This window comes from Vigna unguiculata, chromosome 11, assembly GCF_004118075.2.
Source record: "Vigna unguiculata cultivar IT97K-499-35 chromosome 11, ASM411807v1, whole genome shotgun sequence".
NCBI classification, from domain to species: Eukaryota; Viridiplantae; Streptophyta; class Magnoliopsida; order Fabales; family Fabaceae; genus Vigna; species Vigna unguiculata.
In genome coordinates this window covers 36,180,603-36,191,992 of record NC_040289.1, presented here as the reverse complement: position 1 = coordinate 36,191,992, position 11,390 = coordinate 36,180,603, and the positions used below count along the sequence as shown (strand labels likewise).

The following is an 11,390-nucleotide window of genomic DNA, read 5'->3' as shown; positions in this document are numbered from 1 at the left end:
GTCAATGTTAACTTCATTTTGGTTTCATATTATATGATTCATGACATAATTTATTGAGATATCATCATTTTCAACCATTTCAGGTACCTGAGGTTCTTCTGGAACCGAACCATTAATTATGTCAAATGAATCTTTTGGGATTTCAACCTTTTCGATTAGGTTATTTTGCATATTAGCCCCCTTTCTCATTCAAGAGTTTTTATCTTTGGTACCAATAGGTCTACCACACTTCAAACGTGTTCACATGAGTTTTTCAACCCTTTTTTTTCGCATCATAATAACTGATCATGTCAAACAAGGCAATCATTTTGATTTGTAAACTTCTGGTTTACCATGACATGCATTTAAATTGTACTAATAAACTTGTAGTACAAACTATAAGAGAATGTTGATAATTTCTCCAATACACTTTCTTTTTCAACTTAATCATAGAGATATAAAGATATTTCATAACTTTTTCATTGTTTGTCTCAATATAATATCCATTTAGACAAATATCATTGAAACTTAATAAGTTTCTATTCAACTTCTTGGTAGAAGTATAGTAGCTCTTTTAGAGTCTTCAAATATATTTGTGGTACTATAAATAATACTAACATCGATGTCTCACATTATCAAACAAGAGAAAATTTTATTACTCTTGAGAATTGTATAAGTTGTTGCACTATCAATAAGGCATATTCTTTTGGTACTAGTGCAAACATTCGTTTTTCATATAAACGTAAATATCAATATGAGATTTTTTTTTTAACACTCTCATAATCAATGAGGTGATCAATGCTTCCATTTGCTTTAGCAAAGAAAATAACAATATCAAGATGAGTAGCATCCATATGGCCATAATCAGAATCACCATCTTCATAAGCAAATTGTGTTTCTATGTTCTTCTCATTATTTGTAAGATGCTTTCGTGTACAATAAGTACAACTCAAATGGCCTTTACCACCGTAATGATAATATATACTTTCATCTTTTTGTCAATATTTTCACATTTTCCTTTTCCTTTTTTTTCACATTATTATGCCACTTCTGGTGACAAAATGTGTCTTTGAAATTTTCTTTATAACCATGTCCAAAATCAAGATCATGATCACGATCATGAAAATATAAATAAAATGTTACTGCATTCACTTCTGGGAATGAAGCAGAATCAATTTGGACAGGTTTCATGATTTTCTTGAGGTCAAAAGCTCATTGCTTTGTTCAGCCATACAAAGGCATGAAATAAATTCATAATATTGATTGCTGCATTCACTTCTGGGAATGGAGCATATTAGGCGGATCTCGTGATTTTTCATCAAAAGCTTTATTGCTTTGTCCAGCCAGCCATACATAGGCATGAAATAAATTCACAATATTTGTGAAATCTCTTTTCACAATATTTTTGTCATGTTGCTTAGATGGTTTATTTCTATATTTAATGGTATCCCAATATCCATTGCATCTAAATATATTTCAACATTTAAAATCCAATATAAGGAATTCTTCCTTGTAATATCAAGGGTCACAAATCCAAATTTTGTAACATTTCGTGTGTTTAGAACTAACACATAAAATAATTATATTAATAATAATAATCACCGTCAAAATAAAAATAAAAATAATAAGACGAAGATGAAAATTGATAAAGTTAAATAATTCTTATCACAAGAGGAAGAATATAAGGTAAAATTATAATTTGAGAAAGGATTAGAAAGAGCCTGGATTGAGACACGCATAACACTGTCGTTATAGAGAGAAAGCTTCCACTAGTCCTCAATTGGTTGGAGCATCGTGCTGATAACGTGTTATGAAATAAAGCGAATAACAGAGAGAATAGATAAGAGAGAGAGAATAGAGAATAGAGAATAGGGAACAACTCATCTATGTGTTATTATTGATAGGAAGAGTCCTATTTATAGATACAATGTGTAATCCATAAAGGAAACAAATCATCTTAGTTAATACAAATATTTACCACAAAGAGTAATGAATCATATGAGTAAATGTATCACATCAATGAACAATCATTAATTCATAATAGTTACTAAATATTGTTTGTTAGTATGTTATTTAATGAGGTTGTTTGATATGCAGTAATAATATTGTTTAGACATTATTACTAAATATGTTAGTATTTGAATGTCATTTTAGTTTAAAAAATATACAGTTTTTGTTTATAGACTAAAACACATTTTAAATAACTATGAAATTTTAATTAATTTTAATTATTTATTTTGGAAAAGAATAATTGTCCTACACGGAAAAATAATTAAAAATATTAATTTAACATTACAAAGCTCAATAAATAATTTCTTTTATAAAATATTAGGGATAAATTAAAAAAAAAACATCACTTTAATAAAAGAAAAAATTCCACATATCTTCCGTGATATTGTTTTAAATCACATTATTTTTTTAGCTTTGAAATAGACATTTATCATTCTTATGTTTACAATAAAATAATAATTACTTTATCTAAAGTTCTTAAATGCACATTACTTGTGTGGTATTTTAGTAATTAAATCTACTTATTTTTTTTCTTTAAACTTAATTTTCAACTTTCATTTAAATTTTAATTAATGCAATATTTTTTAACTAAAATGATTGAAGGAAGTATTGTTTTATTGAAAACATCAGAAAAATGAATATTATTCATCAAAAATAAAAGATAATGAATATATATTTTAAAACTAGAGAATATGTTAAAATGATAAAATTATTTATTAAATATTTTTATATTGATAAAATAAGTCTATAAAATAGAAAAATAAGAAATAACTTATAATTGTTAAAACAATTACCAAACACATTGATAATGATATTTCTTCTCTCTAATATATATTTTTCTCAAAATTAATTTATCTTCCGTCTTTAACAGTTCAGCTCAATAAAAAAGAGTATAATTATTTATAATATATTAATCTGGACATTGACAATAAAATTATCCCCATAAATGAAGATAGCATTTAAGTAAATAACTTAATCATATTACTTATAGTTTATTTCTTTTATTTATTTCTTTTAAAAGACACTAATAAAAATATCTCTCTCAATGATTTTCGTTGAGTTATATTTTTAATTTTCTCTCTCTCCCTCTCTTCCCCCCTCTCTCTATATATAAATCTTAAATAAAATTTAAGTATTAAAAAAACATTTACTTATAATGATTTTTAAGTACATTATGAAATAAATTTCAAAATATTTATTTATTATAATTTTTTAATTTAATTATGTAAAAATAATTATTATACATAGGACGTAAGATAGTAATTATAACTGAACTTCTGGGACATTGCACATGAGACACAGTGCGAGAGTTTTTGCTAATACAGAAGAGAATAGTAGCATGGTGCAGAGAAAATGGCACCCTTGAAATCGCTGGAGAAAGAGTACCCTCTCATTGATTCCAATTTTCAAAGCTTCTGTGCCTCACACGCCATTTTCTCTGGTTCTATGCTCTTCCCCTATAGATTTCATTTTTTTTCTTTTAAAACTTGCTTATGATTCCACTATCTTTCTCAGTTCAAGATTTCCTTCTTCATGATATCGACGCATTAATTGCCTTGGCGGATAATCACTGTGCTTCACAGACACTCAAGCAAGTCAGGGTTACCTAATTATTTTTTTTAATTATTTTAATTTTATACTCTGCTAATTCTGTTATTAGGTTAATCAATAATAATTTTGAGCATGTGTTATTCAGGGAATCGACCAGCTTCTCTCAATAATAGATGCTCGTCATCCACCGTTGCTAAATGGTTTGCAGCTCTTGGAAGAGGCTCAGCGGAATAAACATGTTTTGTCTACTGGATGTGAAGGGTACTTTCAGTTTGACGTATCGTGTGAATGTTATGTTAATGTCTAGGGCAGCATTTTTACTTTGTTAATTTAATAACTGTGTTTGCACTCCATTTTCATGCTCACATTTTGTCCTCAACTTTTATGGATTATAACGTTGAGTCCTTGATACATGTTAGATTTGGTTTAGTAAGGCGTGATTGTCTGTTAAAAGTAAGTAGCACTACTTATTAATTGGTTTTTGAGCGAGTCTATATAACTCAGGATTGATGCATTGCTCGGAGGTGGATTACGAGAAGGACAATTAACTGAACTTGTTGGGCCATCCGCATCAGGAAAGACACAGGTAATAACTCACTCCATAACAAAATCATAGCTTGAGTAGGAGTGTTAACAGGGTGGGGCAGGGATTGACACTATTCCTCTGCGCATCTCTGATGGGAATTCTCATATCTAATCTCCACCTTGAGATGTTTACCCATGGATTTACTGGTATATGAGTACTTAAAATGATTCTTAAGAAGTCACAAAAGAATATAAATGTCTAAAATTTTTCCATGTTACAATGTGGCCTTATAATTAAATTTTCAAAGAATATTACACATAGCAAGCTTTGTTCAATTTTGTCCTGCAATTTGAAGGGAATAATTTCTTTTGACATTTATTATCATTGTAAATTCATTTGTCGGAAAAGTCATTGCAAAGGATAAAAGAAATTACATTATTTTCTCATCTAAGAGAAAAAAATATAATGTATAGATGTTAAATTAAAAATATATTGAGTTCTTTGTTTTTAAGTATTTTGATCTCTACTCCTGCGCTGTTTATCAAACGGGGGTACCTGTCATCCCCATTGCAGGACATCCCTGTGGAGTTCTTTAGAAATGTGAATTTCAGCCATGCTTCATCCTTGTTGTATTATTAAAACTAAAATTATAGAAGTAAAATGGTCTAATTTGGTCCTGTAGACGATCTTTCTGCTGCCTTAGGTTCTCAGAAACACACACCACACAGATATATACATACATTGATATACACATGATGCAATTGCTAATGTGTCATCTCTTATTTGGTTGATATAATATAAATTTTTATCTCCTGTTCCTTTGTTTATTATGTTCAATTAAAATATAACTTACCTTTTTCTTTTATTCAATTATTTTTATTTTAGGCATGCCTACTGTCTGCTTCAACTGTTGCAAAACATAAGGGTTCCGTTATATACTTAGATACAGGAAACTCCTTTTCACCTCAGCGTATTGCACGTTTTGTTGGCCAGTCTTCTGGTTATGATTCGGACAATCAGGTTATTTTGATTTGAGACTTTTAACTCATTCATGAATTTACTGGCCTTAACTGTTTTTAAATGATTTCTCTTTTAGGCTGAGCATATACTCAAAAAGGTATTGGACAGGATAATTTGTCACTCAGTGTTTGACATCTATCAGATGCTTGATGTGCTACGTCAACTGAAGATTAATTTAAGATCTGAGGTTCTCATTGACTGGAATGTTTGTAGCTGATGCAACTAACTCGATTTTTTATTTATTTCTAAAAAATAAACGACTACTTTATACTGGCCCAGACTGTGAAATCAAATCAGCACGTTCGATTGCTTATTGTTGATTCAATCTCTTCACTGATTACCCCCATCCTTGGGGGCCGTGGTCCTCAGGGTATAGTTCACTTTTTCACACAAAACTGTTTGCTATGTTTACCTTAGATGATGTCATTGCGTACCATTTCAGTTTAATGAGTTATGGAAGTTGCTGTCTATTTCATGCTTCAGGAACTTCCTATTCTAATTCTATCCCTTTTACCCAATTTACCTGCTTTATTTATACTTTCTTTGAAACACAAGCTTTTAACTACCTGAGTTAAGAGAATGAGAGTGCTTGCTACTCTACTTCTAAAGAAGGATGTAGAGGAATATGGTATGCATCTTGTGTAAACATTAATTTCCATCAATTAATTTTAAAGAGCTGGCTTCTTGTTTTATTAATACTTTTCCAACCATATTTCTCTAATTATCTGAGAACTATGTCTCAAGTCTCTGATTTCAAAGTTTAACCACTAAGTCACTATTTTGTTCTTCTCAGAGACAAAAAGGCAAAAGATTAGATATCTCCCAGGAAAGAGTATATATTTTTTCATAGAGGTATATAAATTGATTGGACTCTTGAAATGAGGAGTCCAGTTATATGAATCTTAAGCCATTCTGCAAATTGATTAGAGGTCAAGTCATTTTTCATGTCTTTCTACAATGTAGTTATGTTCTTCTTTTATGTTGTTATTGCTACTTTTACAACATGATTAAATATTAATCAAACTTTACAATTCCTTTTCCTTTCTAGGTTATCAGAGTCTTATTTTCCACTATAAGATGTTGGACAGAATATAGATACTAACTGTTTCATGCAATGGGTGATTTCAGGGCATGCTTTAATGATATCTGCTGGGTATTTACTGAAGAAGTTAGCTCATGAGCATAATATTGCTGTTTTGGTATGTTTTGGTTTCTTTTTTCTTATAATTCTAAGTAAAGCCTACTAATTGAAAGGGATTTTTAAATATATATATATATATATATTTATTTTTTTTCTAATATACACACTCATTAAATTATATTTTCGCTCTTCAAAATTCTATTTGAAGTTAAGTTGTTAGCTCCCCCAAAATTTCAGGCTTTTGGTTCCCCAAAATTTTCAATTAAGCTCCATCACTACTTATAAGGTACTAATATAGCTTTGAAAAACTATATATTTAAAAATGCTTAGAGAAAAGTTTTGGGAGCCCTGACCCTCTTTGACCCTTAAAAAGATCTGTTGCTGATTAAAAGAACGAACAAGACTGTGGTAAAGAAATATAGGCTCAAAATAATGCAGCGAGAGACACAGAGCCTCTGAAAAGACCAGATAACGGTTGAGTCATGCTTGCTGATTTTATATTTAGAATATTTCAAACATAGTTTCTGTGATTTTCATTAACGAGGCAGGGAGCCTATATATCTTCAAGTAACACTTCTAGTGGAACAAATTTTGAAGGTAACGAATCATGTGGTGCGTGGGGAAGATGGTATTTCCAAACCAGCTCTTGGAGAGAGTTGGAAGAGTGTCCCACATGTACGGCTTTTGTTTTCCCAAGATTGTGGAAGCAATGTGTGCAATATTTCAATGCTAAAACATCCATCCATGGTATGCCATTCAATCAGAAAATGTCTTTATAGTGTCGTATGTGTTAGTTAATGTCATGTTAGTGTGCTGTGTTATTTATGGGATGATCTGTTATTATTATCATTATTTGGAGCTGAATCACTGGAAAATTAACCAGTCTGAATTTGTTGTTCTGTTTCAGGCTTCTGGTAGAGCTGCAAGTTCTACTATGTTTTTATGACTGTTAGTACGGTCGATTCAAAATTAGATATGCTTCATTATAACTCTGATTCCCTCGTGATATTCGAAGATAAACTACTGCAACCATTTAGATTAGAATCAATTCTGATAAATAGAAATACATCAAACATTTTATGTCTTGAAGGATTGATGTCTGTAGTCCTTGACATTTTAGTTGTCGTACACGTAGCCATTGGTTTTAACATTCAACACTGTAGTTTGTAAACGTTGGTTTGAAAGCACAATATGCTCCAAAGTTAATTCATTACATGAAATTCAAGAAAGTTTGCAATGATTGCAAGTTTAAAACAAGAAATCCAGTGTGCATATAGGAGAGACTGAAAGGAAGCTAGTAAGCTAGTAAGCAAGATATGCAGTAAGCTGCAGCACAGTCTCTACTCCATCAGTATTATGTTTAGCTTTCAAAATATTTCAGTTTATTGAAACGTAAGAGCATGCGAATATGTTCAAATACCCAAAAAAAAAAGCTATACATAATCACAATCACATCTAACCTAAGTAAATGAGAAATTAGTTAAGACATTTGATTCAAAAAGTGAGAAAAAAAATGAAAAATTTGAAGTTAGAAGTCTACTTGGTACACTTGCTTAGCATCCAACAAAGTGAATTCAACCCATTAAAAATAGATCGAGTTCAACCTAATTTTTCACAAACTGCCAATTACACCGGCTAGTCAATCCATTTTTTTTCTAAATCTAACTCAAAATAGTATTGAAAAAAAGAGTTCTCGACAATTCAATAGCCACAAAGCATCATAACTGTATATCCATTTTCTGGTTTATAGCGAAATAAAATGTTCAGAAGAAGTAAGATTGAAGAAACTGTGTGTATTAGTCCCTAAACGTTTTTGTTTTTTCAAAAATGTTGTAAAAAGAGTAAATCAATAACTACATGTGTGCCTGCACGTGGCTTTTCAACTTCTTATGGTATTTTCTTTTTCCAGAAGTCCGAGGTTCAGTCAAAGAAATTAAAGCAAAGAAACAACTCGAAGAGGAAAGTAAAACTAGCGATAAATAGAATTGTGGTGCCACCTTTTGTCTCATGAATTGGTTAGAAAAAGTAGATAAAGCAACAGTAAATAAAAGTGGACTATGCTGTCAAGATTAGGTTACTTGTAGGGAATGTAGAATGTAGAATGTTCACAAAAACAACAAAAGCAAACCGAACACTTCAACAATGGGACCTGCATCATGTCACATTAACTATCTCTCACTGCTTTCAGAAGATGAAAAAGAAAAATGTTAGAAGCAATAGTTTTGTGAAGAGAATGCTTCCAAAGAGACTCTTGAGTGCTCTCTGCTACCACTGTCTGGCATGCATTACCTTCTCGCTTCTCACACCAACAAAGTGCATTCAACATACACGTGCAATTACAGAGTTGTCAGTTGTACCACTTCACTCGCCACTACACAATAAGTATACAAACAACTAAGGGAAAATGTTCATTTAAGAGTGCTTCACAAGTTATCCAAATTCTAATAATACAAACACGCACACCCGAAAGGTGTATCAGATATTGAAGTTCAGAGAGATGGCCACAACTGTGCATTCTTGACCTTGGATACACTCTCCAGTACCCCCAGTGGTGTCACGTCTCCGATTATCGTCACTTTCTTTCTCTCCATTTCTATGCTGAATGATGTCACTCCTACAAACCCATATATATAATATTCCAAAACACACACATTTAATCACTGTTCCATGTAAACTCGAAAACTAAGTATGGATTAAGCAGACGCACCTTCCATTTTTGAAATATGTTTTCTAAGTTTTCCTTCGCAGGCCCTGCAGTGCAATGACACCCTCAAAACCACAACCTGATCAAGGTTTCAGAAGACAACCCTAATGTCATCGTAAAACAAACCCCAGATTTTCATTCACAAAAAGTGGTAACTAACTAGTAAGACACAAAGGTTGAAAAGAAAAGAAAAGAAAAACCTGGTCCTTTGAGCGAACAGTAGGAGCGTGGTTTGTTTTGATAACCACAGCCTTGTCTTGGACATCATGTTTAGAAGGAACCATTTGTGTGAATTTGTTAGACTCTGATACCCACCCAATGAATGGCGCGTCAGCAAGGAGATATCTTCTGGATGAACCCTCAGCAGTAGCATGATGATGAGTATATAGTTCGCTGACATCAACAGAACTTTTTCTACCCTTATCAGCTGACCTCTTTCTGGGCTTCTCCAAGTAAGGCTTAGGAGTTATGGGCAATTGGGATGAACAAGGTACACAGAGTTGGCTTTTCCTTCCGTCATGGTTGTAGCTTTTGATCCTTCCACGCGCTGTAGAACGATGGTGCATGCCACAAGTTATTGCTGTGGAAGCAGAGGAAGAACAGAACACATCAGTTCCCTTCATCATTTTCATGGTTTTTGAGGATCGAGTATGGTGCTTAATTTCTTAGCCAGTGGCGAGGTCAAAGAATAAGAACTAGAGAGAACAAGTTGGAAACAAAGGATAAGCAGTAGGTAGTACTAGTAGCTGAAGCTTAGAAAAGGCGAAGACTGTAAGGAAAGGAAAATATAGATGATGCATTTGGTCCCACCAAGACATTATGAGATTAATCTACATTTTCAAAACTCTATTTTACTTTCTCCTATTAATTACTTTGGTATAAGAAGTGTGTGGTGATCTTTGGTGGGATATGAATGGCTGTCAAATTATAAAGTTTGGGGAGAAGAAGACAAGCATGGCCTGGTGCCTTTTTGAGTGTGGATCTACAGGCTCCCATGATAAAAAAGTGTTGGTTCAAGAGATGGCTCACCAAACTCAATGGCCCGAAGGTGCAGCAGCCTGCAGCCTGTGATCCCTCCACTGTCGAGAGCCAGAGGTTGTCGCTGCTCCGTGAAACAGCCTCACGCGGTGCCCTCCAGTATAGGAACCAGGAGAGGAACCAGGACCCATGGCTCAACTCTCAACTTGGAGTGGGCAAGCCAGCAAATGCAACCATCAGGGTGCCCTCCAGGAGAGGAACTAGGAGACCCTTGCCTTCGCAGAGGACCCATGGCTCAACTCTCAACTTGGAGTGGGCAAGCCAGCAAGTGGGCAAGCCAGCAAGATGCAACCATCAGGGTGCCCTCCAGTTTAGGAACCAGGAGACCCTTGCGCAGAGGACCCATGGCTCAACTCTCAACTTGGAGTGGGCAAGCCAGCAAGATGCAACCATCAGGCCAGCTCGATGAAGACCAAACCTTGTTCCAACACCCTGGTGCCCCCTCTCGGGTCACAAGCTGACGCAACCCAGCTCGGCGAACGAACGCATCTGTCAGAGAGTTTATAAAGAGTAGTTTGTCTAATACTCTAGACGATGTGGGACTTACAGACGGAAATATTAAGTCTTGAGTTGGAAAGTGAGGCTTCTTCCTCATCGTCTATTCTCTCCATGTCTATGATAACCTTATAAATATGTGAGTTGTTGGATTTTGAATCTTTTATATCAGTCAGAGTGGTACATATTAACGGATTTCCAAAAGAACCAATAAATACATTCCTCTTAAATTATAGTTAAAGAAGGCTTCATACTGTCTCACGCCATAACCAAGTTGTTTATTCTAAAAATGGTTTTATCAACTCTTAGTTGGGAATCACTACCACTTGGTCAAAAGATGAAACTGAGCTACTGGTCTAAAAATGGTTTTATCAACTATTACCAATAATATTACAACTTCATCCTTCTTCAAAGCAACCAACCGCGCCATTATTCATCACCAAGATATATATGAATCACATTTTCCAGAAAAGGGAAAATGGCAAAAAGGATCACCTTCATATATCTTTCCCTGAAAACCATAATAGTACTTCATCTCTTCGTCTTTGCCAAAACAGATGTGGTCACTGAGGGGGATGCTCCAGCTCCTACAATTACTTTCTTCATGCATGACATCATTGGTGGATCAGCCCCTTCAGAAAGAATCGTTGCTGGCACCATTGTAGACACTCAAACAGCTAAATTTCCTTTCTCAAAACCCAACAAACAGGATCTTCCCCTTTAAAGGTGCCATACCATTAGTTGCTACAAACACTGCCACTAATCCTGCACACTCAAGTGTTGACAAACAAGTCTCTCTAGATAAACACTCTTTGTATTCAGATTTGTTGTGTATTGAAATGAAGCACTACATGGTCCTTTTATAGGCCTTTGGACATGACCCTTCAACTACATTCATTAAATATAACTACTACCTAACTCACAAT

General features: G+C 33.6%; 2 protein-coding genes across 3 annotated transcripts; one reads left to right on the top strand and one right to left on the bottom strand.

Moving 5' to 3' along the window:
* Positions 1-3,272: 3,272 nt before the first annotated feature.
* Positions 3,273-7,467, top strand: LOC114169635 (DNA repair protein RAD51 homolog 4). Of its 2 annotated transcripts, XM_028054876.1 has the most exons (10): positions 3,273-3,430; positions 3,505-3,584; positions 3,686-3,801; positions 4,045-4,126; positions 4,952-5,086; positions 5,163-5,273; positions 5,366-5,456; positions 6,215-6,285; positions 6,825-6,974; positions 7,135-7,467. In XM_028054876.1, the coding sequence occupies exons 1-10, from the start codon at positions 3,343-3,345 to the stop codon at positions 7,171-7,173; spliced, it is 963 nt and encodes a 320-aa protein (XP_027910677.1). In that variant the 5' UTR covers positions 3,273-3,342; the 3' UTR covers positions 7,174-7,467. The 2 variants fall into 2 exon arrangements, with proteins under 2 accessions (XP_027910677.1, XP_027910676.1); XM_028054875.1 differs by lacking the exon at positions 7,135-7,467 and having other exon boundaries at positions 6,825-7,113.
* An 895-nt stretch (positions 7,468-8,362) lies between these two features.
* Positions 8,363-9,580, bottom strand: LOC114169636 (protein SODIUM POTASSIUM ROOT DEFECTIVE 3-like). The gene is made up of 4 exons (XM_028054877.1): positions 9,132-9,580; positions 8,935-9,010; positions 8,689-8,841; positions 8,363-8,598 (listed from the first exon to the last, which is right to left on the bottom strand). Exons 1-3 carry the CDS (start codon positions 9,561-9,563, stop codon positions 8,717-8,719), a joined length of 633 nt encoding a protein of 210 aa, XP_027910678.1. The 5' UTR covers positions 9,564-9,580; the 3' UTR covers positions 8,363-8,598; positions 8,689-8,716.
* Between the last annotated feature and the right edge of the window lie 1,810 nt (positions 9,581-11,390).

What these genes read in the sequence shown, in the direction of transcription:
- LOC114169636 (XM_028054877.1), bottom strand. Translation starts at nt 9,563, where the DNA reads ATGAAAATGATGAAGGGAACTGATGTGTTCTGTTCTTCCTCTGCTTCC. An exon ending in CTGTTCGCTCAAAGGACCAG is followed by an intron (nt 9,011 to 9,131) that starts GTTTTTCTTTTC and finishes AACCTTGATCAG; the next exon opens with GTTGTGGTTTTGAGGGTGTC. An exon ending in ACATATTTCAAAAATGGAAG is followed by an intron (nt 8,842 to 8,934) that starts GTGCGTCTGCTT and finishes ATGGGTTTGTAG; the next exon opens with GAGTGACATCATTCAGCATA.
- LOC114169635 (XM_028054875.1), top strand. Translation starts at nt 3,343, where the DNA reads ATGGCACCCTTGAAATCGCTGGAGAAAGAGTACCCTCTCATTGATTCC. An exon ending in GTTATGATTCGGACAATCAG is followed by an intron (nt 5,087 to 5,162) that starts GTTATTTTGATT and finishes TTTCTCTTTTAG; the next exon opens with GCTGAGCATATACTCAAAAA. An exon ending in TGGGGGCCGTGGTCCTCAGG is followed by an intron (nt 5,457 to 6,214) that starts GTATAGTTCACT and finishes GGGTGATTTCAG; the next exon opens with GGCATGCTTTAATGATATCT.